The 24,548-nt window shown below is 42.9% G+C and overlaps 1 protein-coding gene across 4 annotated transcripts in view; it reads right to left on the bottom strand.

The window, feature by feature from the left end:
• RBM6 (RNA binding motif protein 6) overlaps window positions 1–24,548 on the bottom strand; it is a 100,795-nt gene that overhangs the window by 68,320 nt on the left and 7,927 nt on the right. For 3 of the 4 annotated variants that reach the window (XM_075547395.1, XM_075547399.1, XM_075547396.1), the window contains exons 2-3: window positions 7,760–7,874; window positions 1,779–3,054 (exon numbers count right to left, since the gene is read on the bottom strand). In XM_075547395.1, coding sequence (XP_075403510.1) covers window positions 1,779–3,054; window positions 7,760–7,803 — 1,320 coding nt within the window. In that variant the 5' untranslated portion in view covers window positions 7,804–7,874. Of the gene's footprint in view, window positions 1–1,778; window positions 3,055–7,759; window positions 7,875–14,540; window positions 14,653–24,548 lie in introns of those variants that run through there. The other variant, XM_075547397.1, reaches the window with a different exon arrangement.

The following is a 24,548-nucleotide window of genomic DNA, read 5'->3' as shown; positions in this document are numbered from 1 at the left end:
TTGTGTGGCTGTGTGTGTGTATAAACAGGTATACAGATGGGTATGCACAGGCATTGTGTGGTTGTGTGTGTGTATAAACAGGTATACAGATGCGTATGCACAGGCATTGTGTGGCTGTGTGTGTGTGTATAAAAATAAAGCACACCAAGGGCATTGCTACGGCTACTGCTTAGCCCTAACCAAGCACCTTGCTGGACTGGGTTTCTGATGGGAAGGATTCGGACTACAAATCTTGTGGTGCTGCCCTGGGTATTTGGCACTGTATCGTTTATCAAGTTATGGTTGTTAAAAGTTTGATAACAGCCACCTAACAGGGAGCTATGAAAGTTCATGGGAAAATGGAATTAAAGGTTAACAGAAGTTTTCCACAAACATTTTGAAGCATCCTCAGAAAATACAACTAGTAGTCTCCACTCATGTCGAAAGAAGGAAACCAAGGGTCCCAACGAGAAACTAATCCACAGGAGGAACAGACTGCAGGACCCATGGCCTCATCTACCCTGAGAGCAGAACAGGGGTCCCCGATACCACTACCCACAGTTCTGATCAGCGTCACAAAAGGTCAGCGGTTCTCAACCTGTAGGTTGCGACCCCTTTGGGGGTTGAACGACCCTTTCACAGGGGTTACCTGATTCATAACAGTAGCGAAATTACAGTTATGAAGTAGCAACGAAAATAGTTTTATGGTTGGGGGGACGGTCACCACAACATGAGCAACTGTATTAAAGGGTCGTGACCTTAGGAAAGTTGAGAACCACTGCAACAAATGGACATTAATAGAAGGGGAAAAAAATAAAAATAAATAGAAGGGGAGAAAATGTGGAACAGAATCTCAAATGCTTTTAGGGAAAAACTAAACTAAATTAAAAACCTATTTCAGTTTGGATTAACTTGCCAAGAATCTTGGCCTGAGACACACTTCAAACCTTGAATTGAAACTAACTGAGGGTCACCTTGTAGGGGAATATAAGATTGACTCACAAAGTGGGAGGGATGGGGGTAGTAATGTACTCCTTCATGTAAAAAAACCACCTATGTAAGGCCAAATGGTCAACAATTACTTTAAAACAAAGATGAGGGAACTGATTACAAGAATCTACATATGGCCTCCTCCCTGGGGGATGGACGGCAGAGAAGAGGGTGGAGGGAGACGTCAGACAGTATAAGATATGACAAAATAATAACAATTTATGAATTATGAAGGATTCATGAGGGAGGGGGGAATGAGGAGGGAGGGGGAAATGAGGTCTCAAGTGGAAAGTAAATGTTTTGAGAATGATGATGGCAACAAATGTACATATGTGTTTGACACAATGGATGTATGTGTAGATTGTGATAAGAATTGTATGAGCCCCCAATAAAATGATATTTTTTAAAAAGCAAAACAAAGATGAGAATATAAGGGGTCAGGGTAACTAGATGAACGGAAATCCAACAACCAGAAAAGAAATGAGACCGTTTATTGTTCATGCATTTTGAAGAAGAATGTGACAGATGGTACTGATAGCTTGTATAGAAATTGTTGAATGGAACTTAAGTTGCTGTGTAAACCTTTACTAAAAACACAATAAAAGATTAAAAATCATAGAGACCTAAGTCAGAAACACAATTTAAGCTGACGAAGGCCTCTGCTCTAAAATTTTACATTCCACTGCTGAATACAAATTTGCCTTTCAATGATCGTGCAAAGAAACCTAGAGATCCTGGCTAGATTCTATACTTTGTCTTTCAGAAACACGGCATAAAAAAAGGAAAAGCAATCCATCCCATAAACCTACCTGAAGGTCCCGATGGGCATCTCGGGCAGTTTTGCCCTCTGGAAAAGACTTGCTCTGGCCATATCCATAGATCTGGTTTCCTGGCAGCCTGTGATCCACATCACGGTACTCCATGCTTCTATAATCAGTGTCTTGCCGGCCAAGGAAGTCCAGACCACCTTCTTCTTTGAACAGCCCAGCATCTGAACTCCGATGTTCTCCTCCAGAAAGCTGTGACTTGTCTTGGTCTTGAAGTGAACTTTGACTGTTGTGAAAGTCTGACGGCAACTCATGTTCAAAAGCTGCACCTTGTGTTTCTCCTTCCCTTGTTTCTGAATGCTCAAATTCTCCCTTCTGAATGCCAAAAGCAGGCCTTTCTACTGCGTGGTCCTGTGTGGATTCTTCTCTTTTATTCACATTCATACCAGAATGTTCTCTATCTTGTGTGGAGGACTGAATGTAATCCAAAATATTTGGATCCACAGGAGGCATCTCCCTATCTTTAAATTCCATACAAGATCCCACTTCTCTGCCCCTAAAATCCTGATCAACCCTAGACCGGTGCCTACCTCTGAAATCTGAATGTGGGGTGTCCCTGTCCCTAAAGTCTAGGTCAGCAGTACCTGAACCTCGGCCTCTAAAGTCCACCTGTGTCCCTTCTTTATCCCTGAAGTCCAAATCAGATACATCTCTACTCCTAAAATCTGAACGGGACTGATCTCTGGGCCTGAAATCCAAATCTGATAAGTCCCTTCCCCTAAAATCTGCATGGGATCCATCCCGACCTCTAAAGTCTAAATCATAAGCACCCCGACCCCTGAAGTCAGAAGGTGGCCCATCCCTACCTCTGAAGTCAACACAGTGAGCATCTCTATCTCTGTAATTCATGTGAGATGTCTCTCTGCCTCTATAATCCATAGACGTACCATCTCCACCCCTGTAGTCCATAGGTGGTCCTTCTCTATCCCGAAAATCCCCAGCGTGTATGTCCCTACCCCTGAAGTCCAACTGGGATGAATCTCTGCTCTGGAAATCAGAAGATGAAAAATCCCCCCCCCTAAAATCATGTCCAGGTCTCTCCCCTCCTCGATAGTCACCATGTGGTCTGTCTCTAGCTCCATAGCTGAAAGAACGTTCCTCTACATTTGCAAAGGGAGGCCCCGAGTGCCCCTGGAAATCAAAGGGAAGTGAGTCTCTGCCAGGAAAGTTGCCAGAGTGTCTCTCTTGAGCATGGCTCTTAAGGGGAGGAGGGTAGTCCCTGTTCCACCCGGGAGCAAACCTTTCTTCTTGGCTCCCACTGTAGAAACAAAGACAGGGTTACTCATATTGTCCAGAGTTGGAAATCTACACACCAGCACATTCTTCTCTAATCACAGTATTCTTCTGTAAACATTTTTTTTTTGGCAGAGTTCTGTAACAAGGTCCTAGATCTGCAGAAAACAGCAATGTTTTGCTATTTAAGACGAAGTGGCCGGGTAAACTTTTATGCTCCCATTTCAGAACACGAGGAAAGTCAACACAAGGTTTTCAACATGACTGCTGCAGAAAAAGCTTTCACCCAGTCCTGCAACAGGGAAAATCCGCAACACCAGATAAGCTAGCAATGGTGACACACTACAAAAATTTTCATTTCCTACAGTCAGGGAACTTGGAATTCCAAAGTCAACACGATGATTCCTATTATATCAGGAAAACCAACGCACTGTAAATTTCAGGAGGTATTGATCTCATTGATGCATTCAAAGGTGACATTAAAAAACATGTGATTACAGCTACAGCACCCAACCAGAATGAATGCAGGACGCGCACAGAAACACTGGCTGTACGCCAGACGTCAGAGTACACCAGCTGAGCATCGCTCCTGGTTGCTTCCAATCCCAGCTCTAGGTGGCTCTGCCCTGAACCACTGTCACCTGGGTGACCCTGTTGTAACTACTCAAGGGTGTCACGGGAGGCAGTATGAATGAGGCCGCAAAGCATGCGTAAGTCAACTGAGTCAAGCACTGGTATCTAGGAACTTCATGATGAAAGCGAGTGAGAGAGCACAGTAGGCCTTCAAGCACTATTCCCATGCTCCACATGAAGAGCTCTCATTCCTGACCCCAGTGTCACATACTAAATTTCCATGGTAGCAAAACTTATGTAAAAATAAGCACAGTGCATATTAAATTCACATGACTGTTCATAGAACTCACGAGCTAAGTAAGAGCCAGCTTAACCCGTTACATAATCCCACTTTTGCTTTCACCTAACCTCTGGACCATTTTACATGTTTTGGTTAGGGTTTTTGGTTTTGAGAAGAAACTGGGGAATTCAGACTTGGGGCAGAGAAGAAAGAGTTCTGAGGAGCTATACCTGCTCGTTAGCAGGAGAGCAAAAGAAAGAAATCAAGTCCAACTAACTCAGTTCTCTGCTTGGGAACACCGAGGCTCTGTAGAGCACACTCGACTACAGGGAGAGCCCACAGTTCTGGGCTACTCAGCTCCCGAGCAACAGGCCCTGCAAGAACCTGAACACAGTGTCCATGTAATACAATTTCAGAACACAAAAGATCCCATTGCCTCCGTTAACATTCATTATGTCTATGTGCGTCAACACAAGAAGTCCGCTTCAATGTTCTTCATTCAAAGCTTAGTTAGCCTGCAGGAAGATTACCCTCAGCTGACGCTTTTGAGAGGAGTGCCAGGGATCTAAATGTGGATGTCTTCTCTGACCAAATGCACCCAACTGCTTTTAAATGCTGCCCTAAGGCGGTCTTACCTTCTTAAATGGAGATAAAATACTTCTATAGCTGGGGGGGGGGGGAGGGGAGAAGGTGTCAAATTGGTAGCCCCTGAGATGATTTTTTGTAGCCCACTATGCTCTGAAATAAAATGTTAACAAGGGGATAGAAACACCCAGAATCAGAAGGCTGAATCAATAACCACTGATGCTTTTCTGGATTTAAAGTACTGCTTTTGGCCCTGATGCATGTGTAGGGCCAATGTGAGGAAGGTGAGGAATTTGCTTGATGAACACCAAAAGGGTAAATAGCAGAGATTATCACCCGTCAACGATGGCTAACAGGGTCGTGGTCTTTGTGGCTAATATCTAGTATGATAATGTCTAGCATTGGTATGTTCATTTTTGTTTTACCTTACAGATGTAAGGTATTTTAAAAAGAGTGTGAATTCTGGTGTCACTCATGGGGTTTGCTTTAAAATATTCTTTATATGAAGACAGAAAATATTCCTGCTCTGGGAATTTAACATGTTTGGGGTTGATGATCAGAGATTTGTGATCAGGCTAATGAAAGGTTCTAATCCCCTCAGTGGCTCCATGGGAGAAATGACTGGAGGTTATAGGTTAAAGGTCCTCTAGAGGTTATAGCCATGAAAACTCTAAGGAACAAGTCTACTCTGTAACACAAGGGGTAGGAATCAACTCGCTGGCAATGAGTAGAACTTTTGCAAAATCTCTAGGTGGTGTGAACAGCTAATATGTTCAGCTGTTAATTTGAGGTACAAGTATCCTCAGAGTTACCTCAAAGAAGGGCCCGGTGAACTACTTTCCCCCAAGTCAGCCATTAAAAATCTATGAAAGAGTTCTACACTGACACACATGGGACACTATACATCAGCATCAACTTGTTGGCTACTGGTAACTGATAGAAATTTAGCAAATTAATTCTAACTTAAAGTATACACATTCATCATAGTAAACCAATAAGAATGATTTATGAAAAAAAATGTTAAGGGAATTGTGGGTACAGTATTGCCTTGGTCTCCCCTAAGCGCTGTTTTCTTCATAACATTTTTTGATATTTTAATTTTTTTAGAGCATCGTGGGCCACAAAAAATTACCTCCGGGGCTGCCAGTCTGACACCACTGGTCTGGAGTAACCTATTATATGATATTTTTTTAACACAATAGTTCTTAAAACTATATTTTATACAGACTATACAAAAATTCTATAAAATATAAAATAACAGTGGCTATCAAAAGGCTTTTCAGTCAAAAACAAACTTAAAATGGAAAGTCACTCAAGTAAATAAAATGAAATTATTTTCCTAAAAGATATGTTTTTGGCCAATTCGTCTAAATGCCAGGAATATTGTATAAACTATGTCTCCCTGTTAGTCAAAGGCCTCAATAAATTCATAAAAAGAAGGCAAGCATGCAATGACTTACAGTTAAATTAAAATTAAGGGGGAGGGCAGGGAATAGAATTTTAAATAATAAAATCGGATAAAGGAAAAACTATTCTGAAAATAGAAAAAAAGTCATGCAATATAACTAACTTACCTAATTTTTGGAATGCTTACTTAAAGCATCTTAAGTTAATTCTATAGGGAATAGTCTCACTTACAAATTAAGTATCCATAAATACTAGTAATAGAACAGATTATAATCTAAATGATCTAAATGTTTAAGATGTGTTAAAATATAAGCACATTGGTCTATACCAATTTCCCAAAGTGGGTGATAGTCAATCAATGCAAAAGCAGTTAATTATACTTTATCCTGGATTGGGGGCTATAGTACCAAAGTTTTTAATTGCCTGGGGCATACTGAATAATTAACTGTCTTTTGAAAAGGGGTGGCAGGTCAAATACATTTGGGAACTTATGGTCTACACCAAGGGTCAGAAACCTTTTTTTTATAGAGAGTAAACATACGGAAGCTTCCAAAAATTTGTGGGGAAATGGAATAAAAAAGATTATGGAAGTTTTCTACAAACTTTGTGAAATCCCCTTGCATTGGGTTTTCCAAGTTATGTAGTCTCTGCAAAATTTATCCAACTCTACCATTATAGCACAAAAACAACCAAAGCAAAACCAAACTCACTGCCATGGCGTCAGTTCTGACTCAGAGGGGCCCAACAGAACAGGGTAGAAAGTGGCTGTGGCTCTCTGTGGAGAAGGTTTCACCTTTCTCCCAGAGTAGCAGGTGGTTTCGAACTGCCGATCTTGTAGTTAGCAGCCCAAACAAAAACCAAAAACCCCACAATTTGTAAATTACTAAGTGTGGTCGAGTTTCAAAAAATTTATTTACAAAAACAGGCTGTGGGTCACACTTTGCTGACCATTGAATCAGACCTTAGTATTTTGAAAGGCAAAACAACACCCAGTACCACTAGCATAGCTTTAAAAGACCCCCTATCATTCAGCATTTCTAAAATGCTGGATTTCTAAGCTCAGCTCAGAATCAAAAGTGTTACATTACAACTCCAAGCTTAAGAATAAAGAGAAAGAAAAAATAACTGTGGAATTTACACAGTAAAATCATAAAGATGCCAATCCAAATGAAAATGTACTAGTGAGCCAATTCTTAGTGAAGTAACAATACTTTTTAAATGTCTTACTTTAAAAGCCAGGTTTCTTTACAACAAGTAAAACCACTAAAACATACAATGTAACTGCCTTTTATTAAATGTGAACACAACACAAAAGCTTTTAAATGTATTATCATTAGTGTATACATTAGACTTTAAAAAATTAACTCTATAGATCTAAAAGTAATCCATATACAACTGGATGCTATCACCTTGTCCACCCATATTTGTGTCCAAAACTTTAAAATGGAAATGTCGCTTCAAAAACTACCTCAAGTTATCTTCCCTTCTCAGATTTATTTATGGTAACTGTGATTTAACAATCTGCTATGGGGAAGACATTAAATATGAAAACAGAGACTCTAAATTCCAGATATAAATCAGTGAACTTGCTGACACTTTTATAAACATGCATGCACATGTTTGCTGCCTTCTTCACTAGCTGAAAAGATTTCTTGATTTTTCAGTGTTTAAAATTATATTACAACATAAAACACTTGGCATGCTGGACATTCAGTTTCATAATCACTTTGGATAACCAAAAACCTTTTTTACAGTTTCTATTGTTTTTAAACCAGATGTGTTCCTCCACATAAGAAAACATCTCCCTTTACAGTAGGCCAAAACTGTTACATTGTCTCTATCATTAAAATATTAACGATTTAACTATTCAGATTTCGAAACTTACCGAAAAGGTCCTGTTCTCTTAGCAGATCGAGAATCCCCCCACATCTCTTTCTAAATCAAGAAGGCTCCAATAAGTAGGTGTTTTTTCAACCAAACTCCGGCAAAAGCAGCAGAACCTATTAAAACCAAACACAAAATTCACTGCATTCGACTAGGAGGTGGTGGCTTAACCTAGTTTCCTTCTTTGTGGCTTATTTGGGGTAACATCAGCAAAGATATTTGTGGAGCTCGCTTTTAAACATTTGAAATTTCTATCAAGAAAAATGTTTCGTTAAAAGGGGCACCATGAATGTCTCAAATGTGCTAGAAATGTCTTATAGTTATTAAATATGTATTTACTAATATTTCCAGCACCTATGCCCTTTTAAAACTTTTTATTGCCATGGGTGAAAACTGACAGAGGATGTTGGTTTTCCATTAAACAATTCACACACATCTTGTTTCACAACTCTGACTGACATCTCCACAATGTAACAGCACCCTTTCCACTTTCACCCTGTGGTCCCTGTTTTCATTCGTCCTTTCCTGTCACTTCCTGCCCTGGCAGATGCTGCCCTTTACATCTTGTATGGCTGACTGTTCTAAGAGTATGTACCTCCCTGGTGCTACAATGCCTTACCAGTCTGATGAGTGTTTCACTGGAGCCACAGTGGCTCAGTGGGTTAAGCAGTCCGTGGTTTTTAAGCCATGAGTCACTCTGTGGGCAACAATGAGACAGTCAGCTTCTATAAGGATTCACAGCCTTAGAAACGGTACAGCAGTTCTACTCCGTCCTCCAGTCTCTTTAAGTAGATCTCAACTCAGTATCAATGGGTTTGGTTTTGGTTTATTGTTTGACTGAAAGCTAGGCACTGAAGTATAGTGACTAAAAGTCACAGTCTCAGGGGTTCCACAAGTCTCTACCAGATCAGTAAGCCTGGTTTTCTTAGTTAACAGAGCCTGGTTTTCTTAGTTAACAGCAATCCCACCCTCAGTCCACATGGCTGGTCCTACAACATCCAGCCTGGGCAATCAGAAATGCCTATTCCCCTCACTGCAGAGACTGCTCTGAAGATGAACATATGAGTTGAGCTAAGCTGAGCCAAGCTAAGTACCAAAGTCACCCCAGGGCTTTTGCTGAAGCTAATGAGGAAGAAGCAACTTCCCGGTGACCAGATATTAGGGACCCACCTTATGTGCCACCTGCAGAAAGGCACTTATTTCTTTTTTCACATTTTATTGTCTATCATAAAGTGGGTGATGGTTTACCCAACAGATTGATTTCCCACTCTACAATTCAAACATGTTTTTCATTTCAATGATTGCAATCGCCCAAACGAAACACCACTCATTCCATTTCCTACATGCTTCCTGTTTTCATTCCTCTTTCTGTTCTAACGCTTCCAAACTCTGATCTTGGGTGGACGCTGCCCTTTTGATCTCAAATGCTTGATAAGATGTGCATAGCTCCCCTAGAGTGTTATTGCTTCCCCTTATAAGCCTGTCTAATGTAATTAAAACTTGGCTGGAGGTGAAAGAAGCCAGTCACAAAAGACCGTGTGGTATATGAGTCCATGTATATGAAATTTCCAAAGCAGGAAGGTTCACAGAGATAGGAAGTAAGCTGGAAGTTGCTTACAGCGGGGGAGGCTAGGGAAAGGGGGTGAATGTCAATGAGCACATGGTTTCTTTCCGAAGTGATAAATGTGCTAACGTTGATTATGGTGATGGCTGCACACCAAAATCCACCAAGCGGCATACTCTGAGTGATCATATGGTGTGGGAATTCTACTTCAATAAAGCTGCTGCCAGCAAAATTTTTACATGGCATGTTTACCTTACCTTCCTACTCTATTTTTTTCAATCGTTTTATTGGGTCTCATACAACTCTTATCACAATCCATACATACTTCAGTTGTGTAAAGCACATTTGTACATTCATTGTCCTCATCATTCTCAAAGCATCCACTCCTCAACCTTCTACTTTTCTAGTCAATTTTCACCTTTCACTTGAGGCTCTATAGTCAGTGACTGGGGGTGGTGGGGTTGGGGGTGGAGAAAGCATAAAATAAATTACAAAGGAAAAAGTAAATCTATCCTTATTCAAGGATAGCTTTGTTTATAAAAAAAAAATCTAGAAAATGACTACTGGAATTCACCAAAATACAACGTAGCAAAAATCTTAGATTAAAAAAAACTAAAAGATTTGAAAAGTTGTCTAGGTAAACTCCCCAAACCTGAGATTGGGAAGTCTTTAGGGGGAGGAGAGAAGGTCAGGGGCAGCATTTTGGAAAAACTCTAATTTGGGGGGGCAGGAAGAAAAGCCTGCAACGAATTGTTGGGAAGAAGGCCAATGGAGGCAGCGCTGTATAAGGGAAGCCAAGGAAAGCGGGCTTCCAAGAAGGCAGTGTAAGCTTGCCACCACCACTGCAAAATCAGGTAAGACATGAAATAAAAACAACCCAGAGGATTTCACACCACCAATGGCCTGGGAAAACCCTAACAGGAAGTAGACTGGTCAGCAATAAAAAGGAGGTCAGATTGGAATGAGTGGGAGGTAAGGACAAGGAGACAGCAAAGGTCGACAAAATTCTTAGTAACTTTGTGAAAGACTAAAACAGACTAAGTCCTACAGAGAGAAAAGCACGGAGGGAGGGATGTCACCAAACTGCTGGGTCGGAGGGGGGATACTGTTGAGAGGCAGAAAAGGACTATGACACAGTTCTGATCTGAGAATGGATACTCAGTGACTCATTACAATACAATTCTTAACATTAAAAAAAGAAAAAGCAGATTTTTATTTCTATAGACTAATAACAAATGACCAGAAAAATTTGTATCAACGCTCTCAAAACACTAAAGACATGTCAGACTTTGTCACTGAAAAGTACAATCAATACCTTGTAACTACAAACTACATTCACAAAATTAAAGTGTCAAATATGCCATGTTCATGAGTTTAAAAGATGAACTATTAAGATAATATGCCTCCCGGAGTGATCTACAGAAACATGGAACATCAACACTTTAAATGCACTTGGAGCCCCAGGTTCTCCTTACACCTTTTCATCTAAGCATCAGATGCCAGACAGTCTTCAACCCCCCACCTCCTGGAGGATGAGGCTGAGTTCCTGAGCAGGGTTTACCCCATCCTGTCCTATCCTAACTACACCCCACCCCACCTCTCCCTGCCCCTGCCGAGGGGCCATGTCTTCCTAAGTGGAGAGTACAGCATCTCCATGCTGTCATGTGGCCTCTGACTTCACCTACCTTGCAGTTTCTCCCCACAGAATTGGAGGGTGGATGTGAGGGTATAGAAGTATCACATGGGAAGAAAGCTAATGGTGCCCGGTTATCAAAAGAAATAGCGTTTGGGGTTTTAAAGGCTTGAAGATAAATAAGCGGCCATCTAGCACAGAAGCAACAAAGCCCACATGAAAGAACACACCAGCCGTGTGATCACTTGGTTCCGAAGGGATCAGTTATCAGGCATCAAAGAATAAAAAAATCATATCATTGGGTACACACCTCCATGATACGATCACTGAGGACAAACGGGTGCATAAGCAAATGTGAAGAAAGCTGATGGTGCCCGGCTATCAAAAGAGATAGTGTCTGGGGTCTTAAAGGCTTGAAGGTAAACAAGCGACCATCTAGCTCAGAAGCAACAAAGTCCATATGGAAGAACACACCAGCCTGTGCGATCACGAGGTTTCAAAGGGATCAGGTATCAGGCATCATCAGAAAAAAAAACCTTACCATAGTGAATGAAGGGGGTAATGCAAAGTGGAGACCCAAGGCCCATTTGTCGGCCACTGGAGATCCCCTTGCAGAGGGGTCTAAGGGAGGAGATGAGTCAGTCAGGGTGCGATGTAGCACCAATGAAGAATACAGCTTTCCTCCAGCTCCTAAATGCTTCCTCCCCGCCCATTACCATGATCCGAATTCTACCTTGCAAGTCTGGATAGAGCAAAGGATGTACACTGGTGCAGATAGGAGCTGGAGGCACAGGGAATCCAGGGTAGATGATACCTTCAGGACCAGGGGTGTGAGGGGCGATACTGGGAGGGTAGAGGGTGAGTGGGCTGTTAAGAAGAAACCGATTACAAGGATGTACACGTGACCTCCTCCCTGGGGGAAGGACAACAGAAAAGGGAGTGAAGGGAGACATAGGACAGGGCAAGATATGACAAAATAATCTATAGATTATCAAGGGCTCATGAGGGAGGGGGGAGCGGGAAGAGAGGGGTAAAAAAGAGGACCTGATGCAAAGGGCTTTAAGTGGAGAGCAAATGCTTTGAAAATGACAAGGGCAAACAACGTACAGATGTGCTTTACACATTTGATATAGGTATGGATTGTGATAAGAGTTGTATGAGTCCTTAATAAAATGTTAAAAAAAAAAGAAGTATTACATGGGAGAAAGACCACTGCCTGTGAGACTGAGTACAGAGATCCAGCCACCCAAGTTCGTACCAGAGGTCACTTTTCACCAAATGTGTCTAGCCCCTCCAACAGCAGCCATCTCCGAACCCTGGACTGAAGGTAGTAACAGCTGTAGTATTTGACCCTGCTCACAGGAGATCTAGAAGTACAGGGGTCGAGGAGGGCAAGCACTGGGGCGGGGACAAGAGCAGCCCTACGCCCACTGTGAGGCCAGATTCAAGTACTCCTAGTGGTACCATACGTATTTTCATGAAACAGAGCAAACACATAGGCCTGGGGTGGGAGTTTCAAGAAATAAAGATCTAAGTAATCTAATAAGAATATGAGTCAGGTCCAGGTAGTATGGTAGGGACCAGACTAAATCCAGGGATACACATGGTAGCCAATGAAAAAGGAAGGGGAAAATAGAAGAAAAAAAAAAGGTAGCAGGGGCACAGGGCACTAACCCAAGGGGAGGGTATTGTTTCTATCTCCACAGAGAAAGAGGGACCAGACTTCAACTCGGTGCTCCAAGATGTGAATGCAACATACTGGCATGAAGCAAATATGCTTGACACAATGGATGTATGTATAGATTGTGATGAGTTGTATGAGCCCCCAATAAAATGATTTAAAAGGGCAAAAAAATACTAGTCAGACATTCACAAGAAGACCCACACTGACACAATGAAGGTAAAGGCTGGGGTTTAAGTCCAGAGACCTCTCCAATCCTGGCAAGTGTACACCATCAGCCTGCCTCACCTGTGGTGCCAAGGCGGTATAGCCTGGGTGCAGGTAAAGACCCAAAAGACAGGATGTTGGACTGTGTGGGAAGGGCAAAGTAAGAGGAAACTCTGTTGGAAGTCTACAGAGTATTAAATCTGTCATCCAACCTGAGCACTGGAGAAAGACTTTCAAAACTACCAAACAGGTTGTCACAGCCATTTTGACTCAGCAACCCACAGACAACAGAACCAAACACTGCCCGAACCTGTGCCACGCCCACAACTGTTCTCAAGTGGGAGCCCATTGGAGCCACTGTGTGGACCTGCTTTGTGGAGGGCCTTTCTCTTGTTCACTGCCCCTCTATTTACCAAGCATGACGCCTTTCTCAAGAAACATGTCCAAATTCTGTTGGACAGAGTATCACTATCCTTCCCTATAGGGACTATGTTGGCTGTACTTCTGGCAAGATAGATTTTGTTGGTTCTTTTAGGAGTCCATGGTACTTCAATATTCTTTGTCAGCACCATAATTCAAACACATTGATTCTTCCTTACTCACTGTCCAATTTTCACATGCATATGAGGCAATTGAAAATACCATGGGCTTCATTGGTAGCCAACCGGACACCCCTTACTGAAGGGTTGTGGGGAGATGAACCAGTCAGGGTGCAGGGTAGCAACGATGAAACATAACTTTCCTCTAGTTTTGTTTTTTTTTGCGGGAACACTTTATTAAGTTAGAAGATTTGGGGAGGCGGGGGGAAACTCTTCATGGGAAGGCTTCGGCCGCCCCGTCCAGCACCCTCTCACAGGTGGCGGGGCCTCGGAGCGGCGGCCAGCTCCCTCAGACTGTCTGTCCCTCCGTCCAGAGCCCCAGGGGACGGGGTCCACCCAGGGCAGGAATTCCCTCTAGTTCTTAAATGCTTCCTTCCCCCCACTAGCATGATCCCAATTCTACCTTACAAATCTGGTTAGACCAGAGGCTAAACATTGGTACAGAGAGCAACTGGAAACACAGGGAATCCAGGACAGATGACTCCTTCAGGACCGTGGTGAGAGTGGCAATGCCTGGACGGTGGAGAGAATGTGGGGTACAAAAGGGGAACTGTTAACAAGAATCTACGTATAGCCTCCTCCCTGGGGGAGGGACAGCAAGGAAGAAGGTGGAGGGAGACGTCGGACAGTGTAATATATGACAAAAAAATAACTTATGAATGATGAAGGGTTCATGAGGTAGGGGGGAGTGAGAAGGGAGGGGGAAAATGAGCAGCAGATATTAAGGGCTCAAGCAGAAGGCAAATGTTTTGAGAATGATGATGGCAACAAATGTACATATGTTCTTGACACAATGGATGTATGTATGGATTGTGATAAGAAATGTACGAGCCCCCAATAAAATGATTTTTAAAACAAAGAAAGAAAATACCATGGGCTTTGGTCAGGCTCACCTTAGTCCTCAAGTAATAGCCTTGTTTTCAACACTAGAGGTTTAGAAAAATATATAAATAAGTAAATACATAGGTTTTGTGCAGCAGACATGCTCAAGGCAATGTGTCATTTGCTCTCAACTGCTGCTTCCAAGAGCAATGATTGCGCACCCAAGCGAGACAAAATCCTTGGCAACTTCAGTCTTCTCTCCATTTATCATATTACCTGCGGGCTTGGGGAGGATGATTTTGGTCTTCTTTACAGTGAGTTGTAATCCATACTGGAAGCTGCAGTTCTTCTCTTCATCAGCAAGTGCTTCAGGCTCTTCTCACTTTCAGCAAGCCACACTGTGTGAGCTGCGTACCAAAGGTTGTCAATAGACTTCCTCCAATCTGGAGGCAGCATTCTACTTCATAGAGCCCTGCTGGTTATTTGCTCTGCACACAAATTCTCTAAGTATGATGAGAGGATACAACCTGACGCATACCTTTCTTGATTTTAAACTGCACAATATTCTCCTGTTCACACAACTGCCTCTTAATCCTTCTACAGGTGCTGCATGAACACAATTAAGTGTTCTGGAATTCCCAAAGCTATCCATAATTTGTCATCCTTAGATCCACAATGCTGAATCCCTTTGCAAAGTCAAAAAAAACACAAGCAAACACCTCTCTCGTCTTCTCTGCTGCCATCCTTGTTGGGTCATCTTCAGCAAAATTTTACTTGCATGATTAGTAGCATTCTACAATCTGAGCATTCTGTTGGGTCACCTTTCTTTGGAATGGGTACAAATATGGAACTCTTGCAATCAGTTGGTCAAGTAACTGGCTTTCACATTTCCTGGCTTACAGGAATGAGCGCTTCTACTGCTTCATCAGCTTGCTGAAACACTTCGATTGGTATTCCTTCAATTGCGGGAACCTCGTTTTTTGGTTACTAGGTCAGGTCCCTCTCTCAAACTTTTTCCTAGAGTAACTGGAGCGCTTGCAAATGTGCGGTTGAATCTTGCAAAGCAAATGATTACTGGGATTTCAAACTATTCTCAAAATTTTAACGGGTAAAAAGTCTGAGTTGCTAGATGGAGCCAGAGCCGCTTTTGACAAGCAACACCAATGCTGCAGGACGAACCAAATGTCAAGTTAAGGCATTCAATGCTGACACTCATCAGACCCCAGAAAAAGTATGGGCTGGTGTGATGGTTAGAGATGCCACGGACAGTGGCAGAGTTAAAGCTATCAATCGCATCTCAACCAGATGACAGCTCCATGGAGCCCTAAGCCTTTTCTGTGTAAGCCCAGAGTGGACTCCTTCTGGCACTTCATCTGCTGGTAGGGCTGGATCTTGCGCCTGTTTCCTCACCTCTGTTGCGTGATCTGTTGACCCCAGGAGCTACGAAAGTAGATTCACTGGGCTGATGATTTAGAATCTCTGCATTCACCAGCCTGTACCCCCAGCTGTCTCTGCTTCATCCTGGTCTGGTTCCTCAATCTCCTGTTGCATTACTTCCGAATGCTAGACGCTGTCGGCCAATTACTCTGACTTGAACCAGACTGGACTTACGGTAATCTATTTCTACAACTGTGTAAGCCATTTCTTGAAATAAATGTCTTCCTATAGGCAGCACATACAAGCATCGCCGGTTTTGTTTATCTAGAGAAGCCAACCTAACCACAGGCTAGAATATATAGAACGACAGAGGCCATGAAAATGAAAATCACAATCTAAGGAGAACCTCTTACCTCTCAACCAAATTAGCTCTGAAAATGAATGATCCTATAACATCAATTCCACATGCAATCATGGCCGGCTAAATAACCTTTAAAGCAGTGGTTCTCAACCTGTGGGTAGCAACCCCTTTGGGAGTCAAATAACCCTTTCACAGAAGTCGCCCGATTCAAACAGTAGTAAAATGACAAGATATGAGGTAGCACAGAAAATAATTGTATGGTTGGGGGTCACCACCACATGAGGAACTGTAATAAAGGGTTGTGGCATTAGGAAGGTTGAGAAGCACTGGTCTAAGAAGTGAGAAGGGCCCAGAGGCTAGCACTCACGAGGAAACAGCATTGAATTGAAAGATCATTACGGTAAGTGTGCTGACTGAAGTTAACATTCTGTATCTTATTTCTTTGGGTTCTAATAGGAAGCCCTGGGTGGTGTAGTGGTTACCCACTGAGCTAAGTGCAAAGTCAGAAGTTCAAAACCACAAGCCGTTCAAGGGAGAATGATAGGGCTTTCTACTCCTAAAAATAGTTACAGTCTCTGAAACTCACATGGGGCAGTTCTATCTGTCCTATAGGGTCGCTATGAATTGTCACCAACTTGAAGGCTGTTTGTTTGGTTTTAGATTTTGGTTCTAATATCCACTGTAATGGCTACACAAAAACTTACAGTCAAAATTCATGATTAAAGGGTTTACAAAGGGGCATCCCGCCCCCCCCCCCCCCCAAAAAAAAACGGGAAAAAGCTCCACTGGATGGAGATTTCATAGTACACATTTTTCTGCTAGGTGAGCATCCAGCAACTCATTCAGTTAGTGCTCCAAGTGGTGTCGTCTGGGAAGGTTCTCTCTGGTCACAGTAAATTTTTTTATAAAAGCAGTGTCATTCTAACCTCGTTTTATGTGATGGCCAATTTAAGAGAACAGCGTGTGGCTGTGAAATTCTGTTTCCTTCTTGGGAAAAATGTCACAGAAACTGTTGGGATGTTGACACAGATTACAAGGACAAGGCTAAGTGAAAATCTCAAGTAGTGTAGGAGTGGTTTTCTCCTTTCAAAAGGTAAAATGGCAATTGATGACAAACCTTGTTGTGGACGTCCATCAACTTCCTGAAAGGATGAAAAAGTCGACATGCATTTGGAGTTTGTTCCACCAAGTCAGGCTGTTGTAATCAAGCTTTCTATTTACAGCAGTGGTTCTCAACCTTCCTCATGCCGCAACCCTTTAATACAGTTCATGTTGTGGTGACCCCCAACCATAAAACTGTTTGTCTTTTTACATTTTATTAGGGGTTCATGCAACTCTTACCACAATCCATACATATACATACATCAATTGTATAAAGCACATCCGTACATTCTTTGCCCTAATTTGCTCTCCACTTAAGCCCTTTGCATCAGGTCCTCTTTTTTTATCCCTCCCTCTCCGCTCCCCCCTCCCTCATGAGCCCTTGATAATTTATAGATTGTTATTTTGTCATATCTTGCCCTATCCGGAGTCTCCCTTCCCCCCCTTCTCTGCCGTCCATCTCCCAGGGAGGAGGTCACATGTGGATCCTTGTAATCAGTTCCCCCTTTCCAACCCACTCACCCTCTACTCTCCCAGTATCACCCCTCACACCCCTGGTCCTGAAGGTATCATCCACCCTGGATTCCCTGTGCCTCCAGCTCCCATATGCACCAGTGTACATCCTCTGCCCTATCCAGTCCTGCAAGGTAGAATTCGGATCATGGTAGTTGTGGGCAAGGAAGCATTTAGGAGCTGGAAGCATTTAGGAGCTGGGGAAAAGCTGTGTTCTTCATTGGTACTATATCGCACCTTGACTGGCCCATCTCCTCTCCTAGACCCCTCTGTGAGGGGATCTCCAGTGGCCGACAAATGGGCTTTGGGTCTCCTCTCTGCACTTCCCCCTTCGTTCACTATGGTATATATATATTTTTTGTTGCATGATGCCTTATACCTGGTCCCTTTGGCACCTCATGATCGCACAGGCTGGTGTGCTTCCTCCATGTAGGCTTTGTTGCTTCTGAGCTAGATGGCCGCTTGTTCACCTTCAGGCCTTTAAGACCCCAGACACTATCTCTTTTGATAGCTGGGCACCATCAGCTTTCTTCGCCATATTTGCTTATGCACCCATTTGTCTTTGGCGATCGTATCATGGAGGTGTGCAGCCAATGATATTTTTTTGTTCTTTGATGCCTGATAACTGATCCCTTCAGGACCACGTGATCACACAGGCTGGTGTGTTCTTCCATATGGACTTTGTTGCTTCTGAGCTAGATGGCCGCTTGTTTATCTTCAAGCCTTTTAGACCCCAGACACTATCTCTTTTGATAGCCAGGCACCATCAGCTTTCTTCACATTTACTTTACCCGCTTTGGCTTCAGTTGTGTCGGGAGGGTGAGCATCATAGAGTGCCAATTTAATAAAAGAAAGTATTCATGCATTGAGGGAGTGCTTGAGTAGAGGCCCAAAGTCCTTCCGCCACTTTAATACTAAACCTATATGGACACATAGATCTATTTCCCCATCCGCATATATATTTTTGCATGTACATGTCTTTGTCTAGACCTCTATAAATGCCCTTTGACGCCTAGCTTTTTCCTCCATCTCCCTTGACTTCCTCCTGCCCTACTACCATGCTCCATCCCCACCTGGGTTACAGCTATACCTCTTCTTTACAAATAACCTTACCCTTGATCATTCCCTACCAGGCCTGCCACTCCCCCCTCACTACCTTTTGGGTCCCATGTTGTTCCCTTGTCCCTGTGTTTGTTAACACCACTTCCTTATCCCCCCACCTCCCCCTATCCCAAGTCCCCCCGGAACTGTCGGTCCCGTTGTTTTTCCTCCAGATAGTTCATCCAGCCTGTCTTAGTTAGACAGACCTGTGGAGATAATAACATGCACGAAAACAAGACAGAGGAAAACAAAGCAACAGTATACAACCAGACAACAACAAATCACTGACAAAGAACAAAACAACACACATCAAGAAAGAAAAGCTTGTAGTTAGTTCAAGGATCATTTGTTGGCCCTTAGGAGTATTTTCCAGTCCAGTCTGTTGGGGCACCACACCCTGGCCCCAAAGTCCACTTTCAGCATTCCCTGGGGACCTTGCCACTCCATTTCCTTGCTGTTCTGCTGCACTCCCCCAGTGCTTTGCCTCGGTGTTATGGGATCAGGTCAGGTGCAATTCCCACACTGTGTCTCCGGAGCTGTCCCATATCGCCCTTGGTCACTGAGGGGCATCATGTCTCATAGTGGGGCCACCATAAAACTATTTTCATTGCACTTCATAACTGTAACTTTGCTACTGCTATGAATCAGGTGACCCCTGTTATTAAAAGGGTCTCGACCCACAGGTTGAGAAGACCTGATTTAGAGGTTCTGAAAAGATAGCCGTAATAGCATGGGACCAAAAAAAGGACCTGATTTGTGGCAGATGGGCGACTGGTTTTGCCGCCATGACAGTGCACCAGGTCAGCCAGCCATCTCAGTATGCCAGTTTTTAGCAAAAACCAGCATGCCTCTCTTGCCCCATGCACCTTACTCACCTGACCTAGTTCCATGCGACTTCCTTTTGTTTCCGTCAAAAGGGACATGAAAAGACAGTGATTTGAAAACAATGTAGAAGAGGTGAATAAAAAAACAAGGGTGGTGCTGTAAGCCATCTAGACAGATTAGTTTCAAAAAGATTTCCAAGAATGGAGTCGCAGATTTGACAAATGTATTAAGGGTAATGTTGAGTATTTTGAAGGTGACATAATGTTGTTTTGTTAAAAAATTAAACACATAGCTTTGAAAAAAATCTGGGTTTTGGGGGGGCACCTCCTCGTATTCCAGAAGTTAACAAGTTGTAACACCAATGATAATTGTTCAAGGTAGTTATTTACCAGAACATGTTACAAAGTGTCAGGTCTGCTAATAAATGCCCAAGGGATACACCATTCTGCTCTAAGAAAGCTCAAGCTCATTCAGCTCAAGCAGTGGGTAAGCACATCCAATTAAGTGCCCAGAGGCACCTCACTCCAAAAGCCAGCCTCCAGCACAAAAGCACTCAACTTGCTCTATGGGTGGGAAGTCTGCCATCACTCTGTTCCACACTCTGCTGCTGCTCCTCTCTTGCAGTAGCTGTCATCTGTATCCAAGAGGTTCATATAAGAAATCTCGGAGCTGGAGGACAAGCTCCACTCCTGCCTCTTACTGGTAATGAGATCCCTCCTCTTGCTTCTCAGAGGGCTCTTGTTTTTTTTTTTAGGAGGTGGTGGTGAGTTTATAGAGCAAATCCACAATTCATAATTTTAATTTGTGGCACTGATTGCAGTCCCTATAATATACCAGCACTCTTTCCTCGTCCTGAGTTTGCCATTTCCATTCACCTCCCTTTCCTAGCCCTTCCTGCCTTTATCCCCAGGCAACCACTGTTCATTTGATCATCTATGGCTGGTTCTTCTGAGGTCGTGATATTACCGGCCTATCATTTGGCTGAAAGTTGAGCCTCAGGAGGTGATTTCAGTTATACAGCTGTCGGTGTCAAAGGATCATACTCTTGGAGGTTCTACCAGACTTGATCAGACTAGTAAACCTGGTTGGTTTGAGTTTTTTTCCATGGTAGCAGACTCACCTCAGCTCTTCTAGGTGGTACACGTAGAGGTGGCAGACAAGAGGGCAGGAGCGGACCAGAGGGCAGGAGCGAGGGAGAGGGCAAGAGAGTGATTTATTGCTAACCAAGGTTTATGTATCTTTGGGGGTGTGCATGCCTAATTACAGGTAAAGACATCTGTCAAAGGAAGGGGTTGTACAATAGGCATATACATCACAGGAAAGGGATGTACAATAGGCCTACCTGGTCATTTTAAATTAGTTTTTTGTTCCACATTTTTCTCACACTATCCAAGACTTCCTATTATGATCCTTTTCAAAGCACTCAGCAGTGGTAGCTGGACACTACTTAGTTCTGGTGTCAGGTCACGGATGCGAAGGTTCATGGGGTCCATTCGTCCTTTAGACTATTTGTTTCCTTGTGACTCTGATTTTCTATACTATTCATGGCTCTGGATGAGAAGCTAAACTTTTCTAACGTGAACACTTTCGCCAATAGGACACTACATTAAGATGATCAAAGAGAAACTGAGAAAGAGACAAGGGGCACAGCTGGGTATAGTTCAATATAACCACATACTTCTGAAATTAGATTTTTAACTGTCACAACTTTAAACTTATGCTATTGGAGCTGGAATCTGTGGCTTCTGGCAACACCCCGGTGGTACAGTGGTTAAAACTTGGAACAATTAACCAGGGATCACAGGACTGAACCCAGGAGCAAGCTCTGCTGGAGAAAGATGGGGCAGGCTGTTTCTATACAGCTTTGCAAATTCTTCCACTCTGTCCTTTAAGGGTAGCTCTGAATTGAAATCAACTAGACAGCAGTAGGGTTTGGTTGGTTGGTCTGTTTTGTTTTTTTGGATTAAAAAAAATATTTTATTTTAAATCATTTTATTGGGGATGTTTGGTTTTTTGCAACATCCTTGACCAACTAAAAAAAGCCCCTTTAAAGGATTGAATGTGTATTCACCCAAATTACAGTACTAGATAATTTGCATGCCTACTGCTTTTCCTGAATATTATAGAGTATCTCAGGCTTCATCTCCAGAATCCAACCCTGATTCTCCATTGATGGTACTTGCTTTACCAACCATCAATCGACACTCAAAAGTTAATTAAAAGCAGATCACATGTAAGAGCTATAAGATCCCCAATAAAATGATTTTTTTAAAATACATCACAGATGTAAATATAAAGGCTCTAATTATTAAGATTCTAAAAGTAATTAAGATTATTAAGATTATCCTCTAAAAGATAGGAGAAAATACTGTGAGCTTGGTGTAGGCAATTATTTCTCAGGCACAATCCAGAAAACACAAATCATATTAAATAGTATCCAAATTTAAAAACTTCTGTTCTTCAAAATACACTGCTTGAAGAAAAAAAAATCAATAAGCACATTAATAGGCTTTAGTCCCTATTCACAATGCATATCTCACAATGCTCACCAGGTCCTTTTCCTATGATACAGGTGGTTGGTTTCAGTGCCAACATTCCAAACTCTGCGCTGCCGAAGGTTCCTTCCTGGTTCCCAGACCAGGGACTGTCAGGCAGGCTCTAGCAGAGTGTGTGGTTAGAGGACAGAGGTGCGTCCTCTGGAAATAGGTGGCTTGGGTTAAGAGTCAGTGTGCCCAGAAGGAAATCTTCACAAAGCTACTAACCAGCTTTGGGAACTTAAGTTATTTAAATAATACCTCAGTTTACTCATCTGTAAAAACACAATACAAATCTCTACTTCATAGTGATAACATAAAATGGCAACTTAAAATTTAAAATATAAAAAATGCTGAGTAAATGTTAGCTATTACTTTTTTTGAGGAGCCCTAGTGACACAGTGAGTGGCTGGGTGTTGGGCTACCAAATGCAAGGTCAGCAGTTAGAAACCATCCACTGGATGAACAATCTGGAGGAGGAAACAACAGGACCGACAGTTCCGGGAGGACATTGGAGAGGATGAGGTGAGGGGGGTGGGGGGAAGGTAGTGGTGTTAATAAACCCAGGGACAAGGGAACAAGTAATCCAAATCGGTGGGGAGGAGGGTGTGGGAGGCCTGGTAGGGCTTGATTCAGGGTAATGTAACCCAGAGGAATTACTGAAACCCTGGTGGGGACTGAGCATGATAGTGGGAAAGGAGGAAAGTCAAAGGAAATAGAAGAGCTAGGAGGCTAAGGGCATTTATAGAGGTCTAAATAAAGGCATGTGCATATGTAAACATTTATATATGAGGATGGGGAAATAGATCTATGTGCCTGTATTTATAGGTTTAGTATTAGGGTAGCAGAAGCACATTGGGCCTCCACTCAAGTACTCCCTCAATGCAAGAACACTTTCTTCTATTAAACTGGCATTCTATGATGCTCACCTTCCCAACACAATTGCTGAAGACAAAGTGGGTGAAAAAGCAAATGTGAAGAAAGCTGATGGTGCCCAGCTATCAAAAGATATAGCATCTGGGGTCTTAAAGGCTTGAAGGTAAATAAGCAGCCATCTAGCTCAGAAATAACAAAGCCCACAAGGAAGAAGCACACCAGCCTGTGCGATCACGAGGTGTCAAAGGGATCAGGTATCAGGCATCATCAGAACAAAAAATCATATCATAGTGAATTATGGGGGGAGTATGGGGTGGAAACCCAAAGCGCATTTGTAGGACACTGGATATCCCCTTACAGAAGGGTCTCGGGGAGGAGATGAGTCAGTAAAGGTGCGATGTAACATCGATGAAAAATACAACTTTCCTATAGTTACTAAATGCTTCTCCCCCCTCCCCCACTATCATAATCCCAATTCTATCTTGCAAGTCTGGCTAGACCAGAGGATGTGCACTGAAACAGATAGGAATTGGAAACACAGAGAATCCAGGATGGATGATACCTTCAGGACGAGTGGTGTGACTGGCGATACTGGGAGGGTAGAGGATGGGTAGGTTGGAAAGGGGGAACCGATTACAATGATCTACATGTGACCTCCTCCCTGGGGGACGGACAACAGAAAAGTGGGTGAAGGGAGACGTCGGACAGGACAAGATATGACAAAATAATAATTTATAAATTATCAAGGGTTCATGGAGGGGGGCAGGGAGGGAGGGGAAAAAAATGAGGACCCGATGCCAGGGGCTTAAGTAGAGAGCAAATATTTGGAGAATGATGAGGGCAATGCATATATAAATGTGCTTTACACAACTGATGTATGTATAGATTGTTATGTTGGATGAGCCCCTAATAAAACAATTAAAGAAATAAAATAAAATAAAACTTAAAAAACAGAAGGAAAAAAAGAAACTTCTGATATTATGGTGATGTAAGCACAAATTTAAATATGATTGGATGATTAAATTGTATAGTATGTGAAATATGTGCCAATAAAACTATATAAAAAAGAAGAAACCACCCGCTGCACCTCAGGAGAAAGACAGGGCTTTCTCTGCCTGTAAAGAGTTAGTCTTGAAATAAGGCATGATGTAAAATTATATATATATATATAAAGGGGGAAGTGCAGAGTGGAGACCCAAAGCCCATTTGTCGGCCACTAGAGAACCCCTCACAGAGAGGTCTAGGAGAGGAGATGGGCCAGTCAGGGTGCTATATAGTACCAATGAAGAACACAGCTTTTCCCCAGCTCCTAAATGCTTCCAGCTCCTAAATGCTTCCTTGCCCACAACTACCATGATCCGAATTCTACCTTGCAGGACTGGATAGGGCAGAGGATGTACACTGGTGCATATGGGAGCTGGAGGCACAGGGAATCCAGGGTGGATGATACCTTCAGGACCAGAGGTGTGAGGGGCGATACTGGGAGAGTAGAGGGTAAGTGGGTTGGAAAGGGGGAACTGATTACAAGGATCCACATGTGACCTCCTCCCTGGGAGATGGACGGCAGAGAAGGGGGGAAAGGGAGACTCCGGATAG

Source organism: Tenrec ecaudatus, chromosome 4 (assembly GCF_050624435.1).
Source record: "Tenrec ecaudatus isolate mTenEca1 chromosome 4, mTenEca1.hap1, whole genome shotgun sequence".
NCBI lineage: Eukaryota > Metazoa > Chordata > Mammalia > Afrosoricida > Tenrecidae > Tenrec > Tenrec ecaudatus.
Note: the sequence above shows the minus strand (reverse complement) of the source record. Positions and strands in the feature narration are given on the sequence as shown.